The 20463-nt window shown below is 36.9% G+C and overlaps 3 protein-coding genes across 3 annotated transcripts; 2 read left to right on the plus strand and 1 right to left on the minus strand.

Moving 5' to 3' along the window:
* The first annotated feature begins 2504 nt into the window (after window positions 1-2504).
* Window positions 2505-8524, plus strand: LOC147558926 (F-box/kelch-repeat protein At3g06240-like). The gene is made up of 2 exons (XM_086660679.1): window positions 2505-3787; window positions 8195-8524. The coding sequence occupies exon 1, from the start codon at window positions 2553-2555 to the stop codon at window positions 3657-3659; it is 1107 nt and encodes a 368-aa protein (XP_086516805.1). The 5' UTR covers window positions 2505-2552; the 3' UTR covers window positions 3660-3787; window positions 8195-8524.
* Window positions 6686-7636, plus strand: LOC147558927 (uncharacterized). Its single transcript, XM_086659124.1, has one exon. It carries the CDS (start codon window positions 6686-6688, stop codon window positions 7634-7636), a length of 951 nt encoding a protein of 316 aa, XP_086515250.1.
* A 3426-nt stretch (window positions 8525-11950) lies between the features above and the next one.
* On the minus strand, window positions 11951-18024 carry LOC147558928 (mediator of RNA polymerase II transcription subunit 15a-like). Its single transcript, XM_086660681.1, has 4 exons — window positions 17637-18024; window positions 17335-17446; window positions 12519-12636; window positions 11951-12240 (listed from the first exon to the last, which is right to left on the minus strand). Exons 1-4 carry the CDS (start codon window positions 17723-17725, stop codon window positions 12212-12214), a joined length of 348 nt encoding a protein of 115 aa, XP_086516807.1. The 5' UTR covers window positions 17726-18024; the 3' UTR covers window positions 11951-12211.
* Between the last annotated feature and the right edge of the window lie 2439 nt (window positions 18025-20463).

A 20463-nucleotide genomic window follows, 5' to 3' on the forward strand; every position in this document is an offset into this window, starting at 1 on the left:
GGTTTTATCTTCCACGCCGACACCTTGATTTTAACGTCACTAACTACCACCTGGAGAACAGATTGTGATAGCCGTTTACCCCTCTGAAATACTCGAGAATTCCTCTCTGTCCATATGTGATATATGTATGCTGCAAAGACCAGTCTCCCTAGTCGGCTGAGTATAGAATTGTCTTGAAACGTTGCAATACACCAGCTGATTTCATCATCCCATATACCCGTATGATTTCGATAAATACCGAGCATAGAAAGTAACTCTGACCAGATTGTGAGAGAGTAAACACATTGAAAAAATAGGTGGTTGTCCGTTTCACTAGCTTGCATACATAACGGGCATATGTCATCCACTTCTAATCCCCATTCACGCAATTTTGTTTTTGTTTTTAATCCACGTTTCATTGCGATCCAGGAAATGAATGAGTGTTTAGGAATACCATCCGAGCACCACACTAGGTCTGCCCAGGGGACTTGGTTCTTCTTTTTCCGGATGAAGTTATATGTGTCTTTAACCGTATAATCACCGGAGGTGGAAATCTTCCACACCACTGTGTCTTCCCCTAAGCCTCCAACCTCCACCTCATTCAGCGTATCAAATAACTCACCAAGAACAGGATGAATTCCAGTCGGACGGACCCAGTTACCATTACTTAAGAAATCAGAAACTAGTGCATCTTCCCTTAAATTTGAAGCAAATCTAACATAAATCTCGAAAGGAGGTGTTAACGGACCTGTTGGGTGCCACACATCCCTCCAAAAGTAGGTATGTCGTCCATCGTGTATTAGATATTGAACCATATTTGTCGCCAACTCTCTACTGCCAAGGATCCTTCGCCAACACCAAGAACAATTCGATGGAATCTTCATGGTCCAGAAATTTTGACCCCTAATCAAGTTGCGTCTAACCCATTTGACCCATAAGGTGTTCTTCTCGCTAACAAGATCCCAGACATGTCTAAGATTCATGGCTAAAGTCATCGTTTCAATATCGCGAAGCCCTAAGCCACCTTCATTCTTCGGGAGACATATATCACACCAATTAACAGCTGGTCTATTACTTCCCTCCTCAAGCCCTTTCCAGAGAAACCGGCTGAAAATTCGATTGATTTCTTTATATACTCTTTTTGGTAGTACAAAAACCGATGACCAGAAAACCACCATGCTTCCCAAAACGGTTTTAATAAGAAGAAGTCTTCCCGCATAAGATAGAAAACGCACCTTCCAAGATTGAACTCTGATTTGAATCTGATTTATAAGTGGAATACAGTCTTTATATGCAAGGCGTGATGCAAGTAGAGGTAGCCCTAGATACCTCACCGGGAGGACGCCTAGTTGGAACCCGAGTACTGACTTAACAGCCCCAATCTGGTCTGAGTTCATTCCTGCACAATAAATTGAACTTTTCTGCTCATTAACCGCTAGACCAGTACCTTTGAATAACTTGCTCACTGCTGTTTTTAGTGCTTGAGCTGAGCCAACATCCCCTCTTGTAAAAACCAAGAGGTCATCTGCGAAGCAAAGATGTGTCACAATCGGGTCTCGACACCGAGGATGGAGTTTAAAAGTACCATTCTGTCTTTCCTGTTGAAGTAGGACTGAGAAGACCTCCATTACCATAACAAATAGATATGGTGAAAGCGGACAACCCTGTCTTAAACCCTTCTTGCCCTCGAAATAACCATGTGCGCCTCCATTAACCATAACCGAAAATCGAGAGGTAGACACACATTCTGTTATCCATCCAATGAACCGGTCTGGGAGGCCAAACTTCTTGAGAATTTTAAATAGTGCTGACCATCTGACAGTGTCGTAGGCCTTTCGAAGGTCTATTTTGACTGCACACCTATCCAGACCCTGTGCTTTACCATAATCTCGTACTAGTTCGTGTGCCAACATTATGTTATCTTGTATTAGACGCCCGGATAAGAAAGCTGATTGATTTTCGCTGATAAGTGAGGCAGCATACACTTTCAGCCTATTTGCTAATATCTTCGTAATACATTTATATAAGACATTACAGCATGAGATTGGCCTGAAATCACTCAGAGAAGATGGATTAGTAACCTTAGGAATCAAGGAAATAAGGGTTGAGTTTACCCTCCTTAGCAAGCGTCCCGAGCGGAAGAAACACTGAACGGCTCGTGTGAAGTCATCTCCCACTATCTCCCAGAGAGAATTGAAAAATAGTGAAGAGAACCCATCTGGTCCTGGTGCCTTATCCGACCCAATGGCAGAGAGAGCTGCTACAAAATGTTTATGGAGTGCTAACTAAACCTGGGCCGGGGGCAACAAAATGGGTAACCAAACATGGGTTTGTGACAAATAGTGAGTAATCCTGTGGGAATCCATGTGGGCTCGCCCATGAATTGAGGGCTTTATTTTGTTTGACATTTTTTTATGGGTAACTAGAGTCTAAACCCTAATACCTGTTTAGTTCCAATTAGGAAACTACTATTATTTTTTTTTATGGGTAACTAGAGTCTAAACCCTAATTACTAAGAAACTATTGAAATCTGAAAAGGAAGAAGAAGAAGAAGAAGAAACACAAGGGTGACGATGACGAAACTCTCAGAAGATGTTATTATTAATATATTTTCAAGAGTACCAGGAAAATTCATCGTAAGATTTAGATGGGTATGTAAGTCATGGAATAGGTTATTTAGAAATCCTTATTTTATTCAAAATCATCTTAACTTTTCTAATCAAAATCAAGATTTTAGTCTCATGTTTAGAGCTTCACATCTTTACTCTCCATCTCCAAATCATTATGCTAAATTTTTGTCATTAACAGATGAATCTTTTACGGCTATTAAACTTGATTACCCAATGAAACTTGATTGTGTTTGTGCTGATATTATTGGATCTTGTAATGGTTTGATTTGTTTAAAACTGTCTCGAATTTTAATTTGTGTTTGGAACCCACTCACCAATGAATACAAGAGAATACCATTACTACCAAGGTATAGCTTAGGGTATGTGGGAAAATGCGGGTTTGGTTATGATGATCAAACAAAGGATTATAAGTTGGTAAGAATTTTGATTACTAGTTGTTCGAGTGCATCTGAAGTTTCTCTTCAAGTCCATGTCTATACATTAAGATCGAATTCATGGAGAATTAATACTATTCAATCCATTCCTAATACTTCTTTCGTTGTACCTGGAATCTTTGTTAATGGAGCTCTTCATTGGATATCGAAAAATTCAAGAGTTATTGTTTCTTTCAACCTTGGAGAAGAGAGATTCTATGAAATTTCACTACCAGATTGTTTTGATGGGAGAGAGCAAACAACTTTGGGTGTTCTGGGAGGTGATATTTTTTGCTGTTTACCTTTTAACTGGAACTGCACTGTTGATGTATGGGTGATGAAAGAATACGGAGTAAGTGAATCTTGGAGTAAATTGTTAATCGTTCCTCCACACACATCGTTTGATAAGATTTATTTCAGAAAGCCACTAGTTTATTGTGAAAATGGCGATATTCTATTTGAGGGTTTTAGTAATACTTTAGGTGTGTATGATAAAAAGCAAGGAAGAGTGAGGAACATCATAGATGTGAATGGCATATCATCATCATCATTTATTCGTACAATAGTTTATGTGGAAAGTCTAATTTCACTTGATTCGGGTACTTATGTGGGTCAAGGAGAAGAAAGAGAAGAATAAATAGAACCAGTAACAAAAAAATTGAGAATACTATTGGTGAGCTATGAAGAAAGCCTCAAGGAAAATAGGAGTCAAAGTTCATTTAATTTGGATTGGTTACGATATAAAAATCATGATTATTGATTTTTGTTTTGCTAGTTGTTTGTGTAAATTTTGATGAAGTTCTAACTCTTTCTCTCAAATCTATTATATAAAATGTAAAATGCTCAAAAGCTCATACGACGTTTTTTTTATTTAAGTAGTTTCATCAATTGTTTCGTGAAAATATCACTGATTTATTATTTAATTCAATATCACTTATTTAAATTTAAAGGTAATTGTACCACATGAGGGTCGAGTCACAAATTAAATTATAAATTATATGCATGTATCTTCTTGGATATAAAATGATAGTGTTCTGTCGTTTTATTTGTAACGGCAATTTATATATAAAGGGTCACTGACTCTGTATCTTCTTGGATATAAAATGATGGTGAACCCAAACCCCTGCCTGGCTATGCCAAAAATATCCTCTCCTTCATCTAAAATTTTGGTCTTCAGGATCTAGGCTTTAGTGGTCCTTCTTTCACCTGGTCAAACCGACAATTCCGGGGTAAATTGATCCAAGAACGCCTCGATAGGGCCTTAACGAATCTCTCTTGGCTTTCTTCTTATCCGGAAACTAAGGTCAAGCATCTTCAGGGTGTAGGTTCGGACCATCTTCCTATTCTCCTTACTACCGAACCTAATCTATCCAAGGACAGGAAACCTTTCAAATTCCTGCGTACTTGGATGTCTTACCCGGAATGCCGCAACTTAATTCAGGCTTACTGGCCTCCCCACACTTATCTTATTCAATACAAGCTTAATTCTCTAGCTATTAAACTTTCTCAATGGAACAAACATACTTTCGGGCATATTGAGTTTAAAATCTAATCCCTTACTGCTTCGATTCAAACCACTACCGACCCAGATACTTTATTTACTCTAAACCACCAGTTAGCTGATACCTACAGTCTTCAAGAAAGTATTTGGAAAGAGAAATCTCGGGTGTCTCACATCCAACTCGGGGATCGAAATACTAAATTCTTCCATGCCAAGGCAGTTACCCGCAACCGTAAAAATCAAACCAATGCTATAAAGCGGGATGATAACTCCTGGTGCTCGGATCCTGCGGAGATAGCCCACATTTTTTCCAATAATCAGAAAATCATCTCCTCTTCCTCGTTGCCCTTTAACCAGGGCCTTATACCTGATATGTTCCATGCTCAGATCAATGCCACTCAAAACCGTCTGCTCACAATTTCTCCGTCTGAGAATGAAATAAAAAATGCTACCTTCTCCCTTAAAGTTGATGCAGCTCCCGGCCCGTATGGCTTTCCCCCTTTTTCTATCAAACCAACTGGGATACAGTTAAACATGATATCAACAAATTGGTGGTCGATTTTTTCCGCACCTCTCATCTTCCTCCGGCCACTAACCACACCCACATTTGCCTCATCTCGAAAACCAAAACCCCTCAAACTACAGCAGACTTTAGACCCATTAGCCTGCTCAACACCACTTACAAAATTATCACCAAAATCATGGCTAACCGTCTGAAAAGCACTCTCCCAGATATTATATCTCCGTTCCAAGCGGCGTACGTCCCCGGTCGTCAGATTACTGATAATATCATCATTAGTCAGGAACTATCACACTCCTTCAAACTGAAGCGTGGTTCGAAAAGTTTTTTTGGTTTGAAACTGGGCATGTCTAAAACTTTTGATCGCGTGGAATGGTCCTATCTTGAGCAAATCATGGTTAAGTTGGGTTATGATAACCACTGGATTCGTCTAATTTACACTTGTATTTCCACCTCTTCCATGGCGGTCTTAATCAATGGTCGCCCGGGACCTTCTTTCAATGTTTCTAGAGGCATTAGACAAGGTGACCCCCTCTCTCCTTTCCTTTTCGCGTTAGCAATGGAAGGTCTAAGCAGGCTCTTGGATGCTCCGAATAGCCCTCACAAGTTCATTGGTTTCTTTATACCTCGCTCCAATATCACCATTAATCACCTTCTTTTTGCAGATGACTGTATTATTTTTGGGCGTAATTCCCTTGATAATATTACTAATCTGTTAAATATTCTCAAAACTTTCGGCGATGAATCTGGCCAGATCATAAATTATAACAAATTGATCCACCATCTTTTTCTCCAAAAACACCCATCCTAAGTTTAAACGTATGATCATTAAATCTCTCAAAGTTCAACAATCATCGTCCCTCGAGAAATACCTCGGTACTAAGATGTTCATAGGATCCAACAAAAAGCAAGCATTCTCCTCTCTAGTTGATCAAATTCAGCATAAACTTTCCAAATGGCAAACTCATCTTCTCTCCCAAGTTGGTCGTTCAGTAGTCGTCTCGTCTATTGCACCGGTCGTTCTCCATTACCAGATGCAATGCTTTGCCATTTCGACAGGCATTAGTCATCGCATTGAGGCCATCCAAAGGTCTTTTTGGTGGGGAAAAAAGAAATCCATTCACACCATCCACTGGGCGGCTATTTGTCGGCCCCGCAAAAATGGAGGCCTGGGCTTTCGTGATCCTTTTAATGATAATATTGCGTTCCTCAGCAAACTCATCTGGCGTCTGCTCAAATTTCCGCAGTCCCCGTGGGCTCAACTCCTTAAAGCCAAATACTTCCCTAAAACTTCCAAACCTACCTAAGCTAAACAATCCCATTCGTGGGTGTGGAAATCGATGGCCGCTCATTTTGACAGGGTCAACAGCCTTCTTTTCTGGGATGTAAACAAAGGTACCAATGTTAACATTTGGGAGGACTATTGGATCCCAAATCATCCTCCCCCTATACAAGATAAATACAATTGCCCTTTTAATCAAGTGGCTAATTTGATTACTGATAACAACTGGAATTTCAGTATGATACGATCTTATTTTGACAACGACATCGGTAACGCTATTCTCAGCATTAACATCCATTCTGGGGTTGTGGACTCCTTGATGTGGACTTTAACAAAATCAGGCAAATTTTCTATCAAATCATGTATCTTAACCTGCTTTCGGAGACAGCCAACTACGAAGTTCCTGATTGGAACTTCATATGGAAAATTCAAACTATCCCTCGAATTAAACTATTCCTTTGGAAGTGTTGTACTAATAGCCTCTCGGTCAGGGATAAAATTGGTAAATACATAGGGAATTATTACACTTGTGGTTTCTGTACAGCCAGGGAAACGCTGACGCATGTTCTCCTGCATTGTCCCTTTGCTAGAGCTATTTGGTTTGCTTTTGATACCCGTAGAGAAAACTTCTCAACTATTCAGGAATGGATCATATATTGGCACACATGGGATGCGGATCAACAGGTGCTATTGGCCAAGGTGATGTGGTTTATATGGAAAGCTAGATGTAGTCAAAGTTTTAGTAAGCAAGATCAATCACCTATGCAAGTTTTAAAACTTATCAAATCTTACGCTACGACCATACCGGAGTTTAAGTGTCCACAACCTAATCCAGCTATTTCTACATGGAAGCCCCCGGAACCATCTTTCCTGAAAATTAATGTCGATGCTTCATTTGTGACTCTTGACGAACCGGCGGGGATTGGTGGCATAATCCATGATGAAAATGGATATTTCATTATCGCTATGGCAGATACCATCAGAGGACAAACCGCGGAAGAATGTGAATGTATTGCAATCCTGCGGGCGATTCAATGGGCCTTCGATCTACAGATTTCACTTCTCCAGATAGAAAGCGACAATCTGAACCTGATACAATACATAAAAGGTAGAAGACAAGAACTTAATTGGCAAACGGTGAAGAATATGGACCGTATTCTTACACTCCAAGCGAACTTTGATAAGATAAATTTCACCTATGGTCCTCGTTCCACAAACACTTCGGCGGACAAATTAGCCAAATGGGGAAGAACAAGAAAGGTCAAGCGTATCTGGCACTCGAAGGAAGCAATGATCGTGGATTGTAGTTAATTTCCTGTTTTTTTCTTTTTTCTTTTCTTGTTTTAATCGTTCTTAGTCAACAAAAAAAAACTCTGTAGAGTACATTTTGAGATCTCCAATGGAGACGTGCAAAGTTGAAAGAAATTTAATTTAGCGAAAAAAATCTTAAGTGAGATGAATTCTTTTTCTCTCGTTCGAGTTTGAAAAAGTTTTTTTGGACATAAGACTCCAAAAGTCATTACACTTGCATAACATTGATACATCATCAATACACTAACAATCTCTTGCAAATAATAGGCAATAAATAAAGTCGTATATAGAAGATAATATATGTAATAGTAGTTTATTGACCAAATCTATTATACAAAATGTAATGTTTTGTGTTGATTAAGACACATTCAGCTGCCTTTGGTAATTCCTTCATAACCTCTTTATCTCCATAACTTCTCAAGAATTAGTTGTTCTTCGTTTGTAAAAGAAGAAGAAGATGAATGAATTTTATCCTGTACTCCTTTTTATATATACTTTCTTCCCGCAAACCAAGGGCGGATCTACATGGAGACTAACCCTGGCTGCAGCCAGGGCTAGTTTCCGAAAATCTACACTAGCAGGCCGTATTTGTTGAAGGAACAGCCAGGGTTAGTTTTATACACTAGAAGGTAGCATTTGACAAAATAAAGCTGATCGGCTCAGTTGGTGTTGTGGTTGGGTGTGCGCGGCTGAAGTCACGAGGTCGAATCCCCTTATCCCGCTTCCCCTCTTTCTTTTTCTTTGCTTTTTTCCCTTTCTTTCTTAGGTCATGCTGAGAGAGAAGTCTTAAAGGGGACCATTGTAAATTTTAAAAGCGTCTTTCTCAAATAAAGAATAATCTAAAGGAGACATACTAAATAAAATAATGAAAGTCTATTTTTCTTCAAACCTAATCCTCTTTCACTTCATCTACAAAATCTATCGGGTTCAACGTCTTTATTTTCCAGTTTTCTTTTACAGGCTAGCCAGGCCTAGATTTGAATCCTGGCTCCGCCCTTGCCTCGCACCTCTATGTCCCTCTATATCTTATTACAATTTCTCATTTATAAGTAGAAGAATTGCTTTCAACAAGGTAGTTCTTCTGTTACTAATATTAATTCTTATTGTAGCTGCTACAAAATAAATATTAGCTAGAAATATGCTAAACACAATTTGCTAGGAGTACATAGTTGATGATGCATTTTTTTCCATTTTGATTGTTGATGTCTATTAGCCTCTTCAGTAAAAGAGATAACAAATTGTGATTTAGAGAGACTGATGAAACAAATCTTAGCAATTCAAAATTAATTTTTTCGTAGTTATTTAATATTAGTTTTCCTTGTAAATATTATGTAATTAAATATATGATTAACACCGAGAATTCAATATAACTCTTTTATCAATTTGATTGTAAATACAATTGTGGATACTAAAATGTTTAATTGTAAATACAATTGTGGATCTATGTCTTTTATCTATGTCACTTTTGTTTTACTTTCATTCGATTATACAAATTATATAATGAATTTTGGCTTACCTTTGGATTTGGTTAATATGTTAATTTTTTTGCAGTTAACAACTCATTTTTGAGATTTTGATTTTCAATCTATTTGTGCCACTCGAGTTGTTTCTAACTGGTTTGAAAGAGTTTCTCTTTTGAAGAGTTCATTGTTGTTCTTTTTCAATCTTGATCATTTGAAATCTACTTTGTTTTTCAAAACATTTTTTGGGATGAGTTTATAGGCCAAAACACGTCATCAGAAGCACCCCGAGAAATCAATGATTAATGGGCCCACATGAGGGCTAAGCTCATGAACCAGGGGTCGTCCCACTCATCTTCAAGCACTAGGGATGACACGTACATTAAACAAAGAAGTCAACCCAGAATAAAGAAGACAACCCTGCACAAAAAGATTGGTCGTTATTTCCCAAGCGAACCTTCACCTCATATGCCCGTTGAGGCGTTACTGTTATTCGAAATAACAGTTGGTCAAGGATATCATCAACATATCTGTTGAATGGGAGTTACGATATCCACATTCATATCCAAGCGTTACCATATTCAAGACGACGACCCACCACATTGACCAAGAAAGACAGTTGACCATGACAAACTATATAAGGAAGGTCTGAGCATCGACTAAGGCATCCAACTACGGATAACAACACCCGGCATCCCATTCACCCTTGATCAACTAACTACTTATTTTATCTCTCGCATCGATCATTCAAACTCTGGCAGGCAACCAACGACTGTTACTATCATCATCTCTCCAGACGATCCCTCAATCAAGCATCTGACGATTGATTTTTTTCTCTCCTGACGACCACCTGATTAAGAAAGACGAGTGATCTTTCTCCCTCATGACGACCACCTGATTAAGGAAGACGTCTGATCTTTCTCTCTCCTCACGACCAAGAAGTGCAGCCACTTTATTTCACTCAACGACAAGAGAATTAGGCAAGCATACACCCGGTTGTATCACTTTCTCTCCCAACGATCGTCTTGCTCAGATAACATATTTAACTCGATAGCTCAAACTCTGGTTCATAATTCATATTCATTATTTGCCCAGTTTACTGACTTGACCGTCGGAGCCCCCTTAGACCGGCACCATCCCAGTGTCCCGGGAATCTTACAGTCACGTTTGTTCTGTCTCTTGTCACAGTTTAAGCCCAAAGATGTTGTCGATGCCCGCAAAATATTAATAGGTGAATGTTTGATTTCCGGTCATTGGTCCGGTCCTCTTAACTTCTTGACCCGCGATTTCGTATCCTCACAGTTTGGCGCTAGAAGGAGGGCTGACAACTAATTACTGAGCTTATCCCGATGGCATATCATCATTGTTTTTGTACAATAGTTTATGTGGAAAGCCTAGTTTCACTTGATCCGGGTACCTATTTGTGGGTCAAGAAGAACCACGAGAAGAATCAAGTGAAGAACACCATTTCGGGTTCAATTGTTTATTGATTCTTCTCGATTTCGTACTAATAATAACTTGATTCAAAACAAAGGGGTAGTAGTCAACAATTAAATCAATTAAAATATCCCTAAAATATCTCTCAACACCCACGATTTCTCTCTTACCTCTCTCCTTTTTCTCTCCCTTCCGTAACTTCTAAATAACTTCCCACTCTCCCTTTTAAATCTGAATATATATTATCTTTCTTCTTCTTTCCCAGATTTTTTTAACTATCGTTCTTTTTCTTCTTTCTTCAGATAAAATGTAGTTTATTAGCGTACCTAAGAGGGATCTGTCGCGTCTGTAGGACGCGGCAGAAACCTAGTTTATATATAAATGGCTACTCTCCACATGTGTATCTAGTAGAGTACTTTTTGAGATCTCCAGGGTGACATACAGAGTTCAAAAAAAACTCAATAGAGAAACATGCCAAAATCTAAATAATATTTGAAAAAAAAAACTCATTCAGTGAAAGTACAATTTTACCTTCGAAATCAACGTGAAATTTTTCATGAAAATTTCTGAACAAATTCGTTTGCTCAAAAAATATTTTGCAAAAATGTTTCGCATTTGCCCTTCACATTTGACAAACACAAACTAACACTAACATTTTGGTTAAAACATTTTTTTGATTTGTCTGGCAAAGAAAAAAATGGTTTCCCCATTTTTTGTTTTGCTTTGACATAAACATTTAGACTAATGCATTTTTTTTATTTGTTTTGCTTTTGACAGAAACATTTAAGGTAATGCATTTTTTATTGTCTTCTGCAAACGTTAAAATGTTATGCATATTCTCTTTTGTATTTGAAAAACCCATTAACGAATAATAATATTTTGATTAATGCATTGTATATGTCGTTAACAACATAATTTTGTATGATGTCAACATTTTATAACAAGTCAGGACAAGTACATATGTTATCAACATTTTATAAAAGTTAGGATATTGCATATGTTGTCAACCGTTTATAAAACATAAAAATTTATATATGTTGTCAACATAGAAAATAAAAAGGAGATTATGGAACTGTCTAGTTAACAACAAAATTATACATATTATCAACAATTTAAGAAGCGTTAAAAATTGTTTTTCTTTTACATTATTATTTTTGGATAGTTCTTTCCCTATTAGGGTCTAGATTTTGGGGTTCACTCATTTTTTCATAAATAAACAACTATAGCATGTAAGGAGAGACTTGTATGCTTTTAAAGTTAACAATAAAATTAGCTAAGGTTATCCTTTTATTCCGAAACTATCCTAATGACTAGAATTACTCTTCTCCTCTCTGTTTATCCATATTTATTCCCTTCTACTTCATCATTAACTTGGGCTGATTACATTGTAAATGAAGATACACGAAGAGAGTGGATATAATCAAACCTGCAACCACTTAGAATCGATTATGAGCAACACCATATCAGACCATAATTACAGACCGATATAATGGTTAAACATGATCAAACTATGTCCTCAATCATACATCACAAGCTTTGCTAATGCCAATTCATCATTATTAAATAAAGAGAACACAAACACTAACACTAATAAGAGAGTGACAGAATACACTAATACCACTTAGTTCAAAATATATAATTCTCCTCTCTACCTCACAAACATCAGCAGATCCTTTCTCTACTCAGCATCTTCCGCAGATAATCCAACTGAATACAAATCGTTTGAAAATGGACAGGCGTTAATTATAAATTGGTCACAAGATAAAAATGCAGGAAACATGTACTCTTAGAGAAATAACAAGCATACTTAATGGAAGAAAGAAGACAAAAACTTCTTTTGTCTATCCACGTTTTTCTTTCGATTAATATTTTTGTTCTTTGCGATGGCGGCATATTAGGAGAAGAAATCATACTTTCAATGTTATACAACTTCTAAACTCTGGGTTAGTTAGGACCAAAAAAGATTGTAGAAAAATCTGTGTTACCTTGGAGAGTTTGGCTACTACTAGCAGTGTCGGACCATAAGGTATTAGCACCACCCGTTGTATGAGATTTGGTCCCTATCGTCAGCATCTTCAATGCTATTTTTCGAAGATAATCCGACTGAAAAATGAAAATATATAACATTTAAATCCATGAATACTGCACATAAGGTTTCACAAATTATAGATAGCAAATACTACTGGTGCGGAGATGAAGAAACATATTATTTAGACATAAATGGAGAGAAAGAAGAATGCGTCAACTCAATAAAAAGAACAAATCAAAACAAAGAGCACTCCAAAATTTAGTAAGGTGGTATTGTTTTTTCTCATTGTCTAGATCTGGCTCGGTGAAATCTGAATCGTTTAACTCAAAGGAACTCAAAATTAGCGCAAATCAGTGTCTCAGGCGCGTTAGACATCATGAGTCAGAAAAAAAAAACATTCTGAAATCTGACTTGAGTCAATCAGACCTCGAACCAGATTCCAAATCTTCTATTTCTGAAAAATTGAATGAAAATGGACACAACCTAATTGTCTTGTATAAAGAAAAAGAAGAAAACTATTGAAACTGCTAGAACAGATACCCTCTAGCCTTGTTTATGGCCTAAGAACAATCTGACAATTTGCTGCTTCTTGGTAGAACCGTAGAAATTGGGGCTTTGTCGAGTTTTTATCGTTATTAAAGCGCTAGGCGCGCCACTACAGAAGACTGATTTCTGAAATCAGGTGACAAGGAATGGTATTTGCAAGTCTTCCAAAACCCCAATAGTTTGTACACAATTCACCCTAGCTCTAAATCAGGGGCGGGGCCACTAAGGGGCCTGTGGGGGCGCATGCCCCCACAAGTTCCTTAGTGACCTTATTGTCTTCTTCATAAATGGAAACTAAACCTTTTTATATGGAAACCATTCACCCACGGCGGGCCTAAAGCGAAGTAAAATTCGGGGCCTTAATTTTATACACTAATTTAACTCAAAAAGTTGTTGGCCGTAACAATTTAAATTCGCGTGAAAAGTATAATTTAAAAACATAAACGTGAACTATATACTTTTTAAGAACATCCAATCTACATGTAAGAATGAGTGAAATATGTTTTGTAAACATTTTTCTCGCCGTTTGAGATGCAAAATTACTAATGATGTGTTCATAGTCCAATTCTTCCGTCATATCTTGTTCAATTGATAAATAGCTAATCCATTCAATCTCTCATATGACATGGTGGAACAAAGGTAAGACTTGGTCAATTTTAGTTTAGAAGAACTTTTCTCGACAGAAGCTACTGTAACCGATATAGTTAATAAACTCACTTGATACATTGTAGAAATTTGTTTTAACAATAAAATTCAATTTAGATTAACTCTCACAAAAACAATTCAAAAGAGAAAAGTGGAAGTAGAAGGGAGCGGGGCTGAGAGAGGAAGATTAACCTAAAAAAGATCGAACATAACAGGGAGATAGGGAAATTAGGGTGAAAGACTGAAGGAGAGAACACTTAAATATGATGAGGTTTTGCCTTTTAGTTTTAGATTTTAGGATGACAAAAATAAAAATTATGTGCTTATATAACAGGTGATTAGATTTCCTTTTTCCATTACAATTAGGTTAACTTTGCAACAAAAAAAGATTACAATTAATAGGTCACCTCTAGGTCAGTAGGTGACATTTCCCAATTGCAATTAGATTATTAGGCCTAGTGTCACGGCCTTTTAGTCCCGTTAGGTCGACCCGGCATATTATGCTCAAAAGACACGGGTCGATAGTGCGGAATATCAAATCCTAACGTGCCGTGCGGCGTCATGTATGCATGCTCAACAATATACACGTGGCACTAGGCATTACGGCACTAGGTTTCCTTTCCAATCTCTTAGCCTTAGGTAGTCACGGGATCTCTTAGGTAGCCAGGCGGGACTCTTATTAGAATTCCCGGACCAATTCAGAGGAACAGCCAACAGTTGCTCCTTTAATTCTTTTTTCCAGTGGGTGCTTATAAAGATACTTGGTTCTGGGGCCTTCTCCAAATGAGGCCCAAAGCAGCTGCTTTGGGCCTGGGCCGCCCCTGCATTCACCCTATATATCCACCACATATTAACCAATTAATAATCTAAGTTAAGCCTATTTTGAAAATAAATCAATTCCTAGTATTTTTCTACTTCAAACTCATAAGTTTATTAAGATCCTTATTATAAGATCAGAAAATGTTTTAAAGGCGCTTCTCGTTCTTGTTAAAAGAGTCTCTAAGTTAAAAGTACTCGCAAGTTCTAAAATTTAAAAAAACGCTCCTAAGTACGATTTTGTTTTGCTCAAAATCGATAGACTCGAGATTCAAGATTCAAAACTACCATTTTCTAGCAAAAGACAATGAAACCATATTTACCAAGTCAAAGAGAATGCGTACCAAGAAGGGCAAGATGGCGTTGTCAAAGCTTTTCTAGGATCAAACAACACCATATTAATTGGATTTTTTTCTAAAGTTGTCGTTTTTTAAATATGGTAAACTTTTGTGTGACTTAAACTTTTTCCATTAAGGCGACCCAGGAGGAATGCAACATGGTAAATTAAAATATTATGAATAAATAAATAACGCCTTATTTACTTATGATACTTTTTTTTTACAATGAAAATGTGCCCCCAGAAAAGAAATTTTCTGGCTTCGCCACTGCTCTAAATTCTCCCAAATTTATTAATGAAAACGACATGACCATTATAATGTGGCTTCAAAGTCCAAAACAAGAGTCTATACCTACAATAACAAATATAATAAAATCAAGCAAGAAATAACTAACAGTAAACAGATTTAGAAAAATTAGGAAGTTAGACTTTTAATGGGATCGGCTATAGGTTGTTCCCTCCAACGTAGCACGAGCCAGGTTTGACCCTATACTCTGTTGGGTCGACTAGGCCTGGGCTTACAACTTATGATGAGATTTCACAACAATTTTGTCATTGACTTCAAGTTACTTATTTCTTTCTTGAGCATTGAAAAAATAGTCATAGGAAGGAACAAACTATTCTATTTAATTTCCACTTTGGGGCCATGCTTGGCACACACAAAGGGTCGCGCTCCCGTAATGTTGTTCCCAGTAATCGCAATACCACCCTTTACTGTTTGGTTTGGTTAAGAACATGATTGGTAAGAATTAACTTTATTGGTATAATATTTAATTGATGATTTCTGAGGCATAGGATAGCAATCCCATCCACCCCTGGGTTTAGGATTCCCCTTCTTAAGGGAATCTTATTATGCTAAAAATGTGATTCTTGGTGCATTCTCGCTCACCAGCATTTTGGACTTCTCGACAAATATAATCTGTTTCCCTATTCTAAGTGGTTATTGTATTCTTTGTAATGAAGAACTTGTCATTCTTAATTCTTGGGTTCTGGAATTCTTCTACAAATTAACTGACACAATAAAATCATTTTCTATTCTTTTATTAACTGATTTATGTATTGGACTTCACTCGCCCCGTGGTTGGGAACTAATGATTGGTTCTATCCAAAGATTTTGGGTTTGATCATAACGACCAAATTATATCGGATCTTGTTTCCACTTTTCGAGTCATTCTAGATACAATTTTAAAATATTGAATCTTCTGGTATTTAAATAGCGTATCTCCGTCACTTGTAATGATTTATCATTCAATGAATGACTAAAAACTGATCCACCAATATTGGTCCAATCATAATGTTTGTTACTTCGTACATAAACAAACCATTAAAAATCTTACTCACTTTTTAAATTTCTACCCATCTAGGGAATCTTCCTATATTCCAGTAAAAGTATTCCAATACAATAGCAGAATCGTGGACAGGGAGGGAAGTGGGAACTACACTAGCAACCTACCTAATTTGTTGCAGAAATTTTGGGATCAACAAATGGGCAATGCAAAATAGAAATACCTTTTCTTGGATGAAGGAACAAATGGCTCGATCCATATTTGTATCAATCATGATAAAAAATATAGCATCATAGGCTTATCTATTTCTTCATATATCGGCTTCTATGAAGTCTCTTTCTTTGCTAAACCTAATAAAAATCATTGCTTGGAACAATACATATGTAGAAAGCCAATTTTTTCATTTTAGTAAGCGGATTTTATCTTTCTTTCCCTCTTTCAATAGTGGAGATAGTCGCACGTAACGCCAGATCACGGCCATCTTATTAAAAGCTTGTGGTAAGAATGGGTTTCAGAGTATAAATCTAAATAAAGACTCCGGGAGTAAAAGGAGCCTCTGGGGATAAAGGGACTTGAACCCTCACGTTTTCTAAAATCGACGGATTTTCCTCTTACTATAAATTTCATTGTTGTCGATATTGATATTGACATGTAGAATGAGACACCGTCTTTATTCTCGTCCGATTAATCAGTTCAACACCATTATGGAATCACATTCCATTCCCACACGCCAATTAAGGCAAAAAGAGATCTATCTGCACCTCGTGTTGGATATACACTCAAGAGCCGCAACTGAAATGGTGTTTTATTAGACAAGTACGAATCAAGAGCCGCATTCCGAGAAGGAATAGAATTCCTCCTAAAAGGGGGAATCCTAAACCCAGGGGAGAATGCCTTTATGACTCTCTTTCCCTTGGAATCGTCAATCAAATAATCAATTGACAAAATCAATCTCTAACAATCATGTTCTTCACCAAACCAAAACAATATAGTAAGGTAACTGAATCTCTAGAAACCAAATTACAAGATTGATAATCATCGTAATCGAATTCCTTTCCCACCCCCCAACACATGCCCATTAATATAGGAGGATTGAAAAAAAACTACCAGAATATATGTAGAATCAGGTAAGAGAGACATACCTTGCTTGTCGCAGAATAGTATATCTTTTCCTCAAACCTTTCAGCAATTTTTGTAAGTTCAGACAATTCCTCTGGGCCAGAAACAGTAATGTGTTTCTCTAATGTCGTCATTCTACACATTAAAACAATCAACTTATCAGAAACAAATAGCCTAAAACCCTCTCTTCTTCATCTTTTGGTCAAAACTAAACAATAATTTGCAGACGAATTTAATTGGATCGGATGGCAGAAATCAACCAAATGAAGGAAAAAAATTAGGGAAGATCAACACAAGGGAAAGAAGATCGATGAATAGTACTTACATCTTACTGACGATGCTTTGACGATCATCAGATGAGAGTTGGGGTCTCCAATCATCGCCATCAGAGGGAATAGGGTATACTCTGCCCATCTTTTTTCCACCTTCAATTCAACCCTTTCTCTCTCTCTCTCTCTCTCTCTCTCTCTCTCTCTCTCTTCTACAGTAAACAACAATAACAAGAAAAGCAAGGGGGAGGAGAAAGCAGTCGATTAAAAACACAAATAAATACTTTAAGGACACAAACCTAGTTTAAGAGGTATAGTTAGACTTAGTCCTACTATTGTAAATTCACCTCTATACTATATCCGTTTAGCAACCAACCTGAGATATTATCTCAACAAAAAATAAAAAAAAGTGAGAGATTATCTCAACAATCTACCCTTAGCATTAACTTCAATAGTATTGGGACGAGATTTGTTATATTGGGGCCCTGGTACCAGTGTAAGTTGAGTAGGAGTGGGATTTTAGCCCGGAAACCCAGAACTTGCTCACGGTCGTCCGAGTCCGAAGGGTCCGTGACCATCGGATGCCTAAATCGGTCCGTACCCACCCGACCGAAAGAGCTTAAGCGGACGGACGCGGGTATAGGTCTTCTTTACCCGGTGATCTGACTGAGTCTCCCCGCTTATATAGTCCGCCCGACCGAACCCGTCCATACCCGTCTGTGTATCCCACCTTTTATACCCGTCCGCCTATATGATTGATTTTAAGTCTTTAGATTGGTAAGGTTAGCTACAATCGTTAGATTTCAAGAGTAAAAATATATAACCCTTGAAATCACTTTTCTTAATCTTGTCTTCGCCTTCTCTAGTCTCCATTTCCTCCAAAATCTCAATATCTCACCAGTAACCCGAGAATACACAATACACCAATCGTAATCCATGAGAAGAAGAATATGACTGATAGTAATCCATGAGAAATCTCAATGGTTATCTTTTAATTTTATATTCATTTACTTTTTTGGAATTATAAAGTGGGAGTTTAGAAAGTTGTATTTAGCTACTAAACAGTTTTAATTTCGAACAAAATTTCTTTATTTGTTCATTAGGACCGGTGTCCGACCGATCGACACCCGGTTTGCCCGACTATCTAAACGGTCACAGACGGGCACTTTGTTGAAGAAAAATCTGAAATGTCCGCCCATTTGTCCGGATGTCCAAGTGGGAACTTAGGACTTGTGCCCATTCCGTCCGGATGAGTTGAGTTAGTGTCTGTTTCCCACCCGTATGGACCGATTCCCACCCCTAGTATTGAGTCTCGCTCACCCTAAAAACTAAGGACGTAAGGTTTTTCCCACACTATAAACTCATCATATGCTCAGTCTACGAGCAATGTGAGATTATTCTACCAAAAAGTGTTTCATGAACAACATTTTTGTAATATATTTCCTTTTTTCCTCTTTACCTTTTTATTTCGTAAAAGTAATTTCCTCCATCTCGTGCCTCTCCTTATTCGATGAAAAAAGAGTGGTTCGCAACAATCTAACAAAGTCCTTCATCAAGAAAAAAAAAATCTTCTTCTTACGGCTGGTGGTGGAAAATGTAAAAAGAATTTTTCGAAAGAAAGGTTGTTGGCTATCTGTTAACGACTCCTTCTCAAATGGAAAAAAAATAACTTTCTAAAAGAAGGATAACGAGGAAAGAGGAAGCCAAATTAAAAAAATTAAGAAAATCAAATCATTCTGGAAGTTGGTCAGGGTCATTTTGGTGAGTTTAGTCATCTTTGCATGGTAAACAAAATAGGGTTCATCTAATAATAGAAATAGGGAGGTTGAATCAAGACATCGTCAGACACTGGATATTCGTGGCATTGGTTCAGGACATTTGAAATGTCTAGCGTATCGGTTTGAGATATGATTTCTTGCTTATTTGAAATATTTTAGTTTCGGCGAGTTTTCCATTTAAAGAGATAAAGATGATGAAGGATACGGTGATGGCGGTGGTAGGAGGGAGGGAGAAAGAAGAAGACTTTTTTTTAGTGGACAACAATTGGTGGCCGACTAGAATAGGTAAAGGACGTGGAGGAAACCCATCAACTGAAAGGTAAAGTGGAAATGAAAATATGAAGGGTTAAATATGACTAACAAATCATAGCGTTTAAATCAAATTAAAACGTTAGACAAATATAAGCGCCAAATTTTTACCGTTGGTATAAAATATGGAGCCAATTTGAAATTAACAGTAATACTTTCTTTTTTAAGAATAAAACATGTGATAATAAATATCTACGTACACAAGTCCAACAAAATATTTTTGCTATTAATAAAAACATGTTAATTCATATAATAAATTAAAATCCTTATTTAATTATGCATATTGTTTGGAAGTCCTTCTCAAAATTTAAAATATAATCCTTCGTAGAAATAAAGTTACCTATTTAAAAAACAATAATATTTTCCTTCTTAGAAATAAAATAACTAATTTAAGAAAAAAAGAAACAAAATAAATTTCAAGGGTTAAAGAAAGAAATTAAAATCTCTCTCTCTCTCTCAATAAAATAATAACTAATTTAAGAGAAAAGAAATAAAAAGATAATACCCAAAAATAATAACTAACAAAAATCTCCCTCTCTCAGTAAAATATAAAATAAATTTTGTAACATTTGATTGATATAAGTGACCGTGCCCTAGGGCACGGGATATACCCTAGTTATAATAAAGTGATAATAACAAAATCCTGGTAGGGTATTTTTTTGAAATATCAATAAAGTAATTTTCGTATAATAAGATATAATATTATAATAATAAATGTCCACTAATTATCTACAACTATACATTTCCACAAAGGATCCAATATCTTGAAACATCTCTAAATGATGTTGTTCAACTT

The sequence above is a fragment of the Eschscholzia californica genome, unplaced genomic scaffold (genome assembly GCF_041429995.1).
Source record: "Eschscholzia californica isolate CP2 unplaced genomic scaffold, dmEscCali1.0.p SCAF_2, whole genome shotgun sequence".
NCBI classification, from domain to species: domain Eukaryota; kingdom Viridiplantae; phylum Streptophyta; class Magnoliopsida; order Ranunculales; family Papaveraceae; genus Eschscholzia; species Eschscholzia californica.

Bases quoted from the DNA above. Each gene is read 5' to 3' on its own strand.
- LOC147558926 (XM_086660679.1), top strand. From the start codon at position 2,553: ATGACGAAACTCTCAGAAGATGTTATTATTAATATATTTTCAAGAGTA.
- LOC147558927 (XM_086659124.1), top strand. From the start codon at position 6,686: ATGTATCTTAACCTGCTTTCGGAGACAGCCAACTACGAAGTTCCTGAT.
- LOC147558928 (XM_086660681.1), bottom strand. From the start codon at position 17,725: ATGGGCAGAGTATACCCTATTCCCTCTGATGGCGATGATTGGAGACCC. The intron at 17,447-17,636 runs GTAAGTACTATT...TTTAATGTGTAG, and splicing joins CAAAGCATCGTCAGTAAGAT to AATGACGACATTAGAGAAAC. The intron at 12,637-17,334 runs GTATGTCTCTCT...TTCATTTTTCAG, and splicing joins ACTATTCTGCGACAAGCAAG to TCGGATTATCTTCGAAAAAT.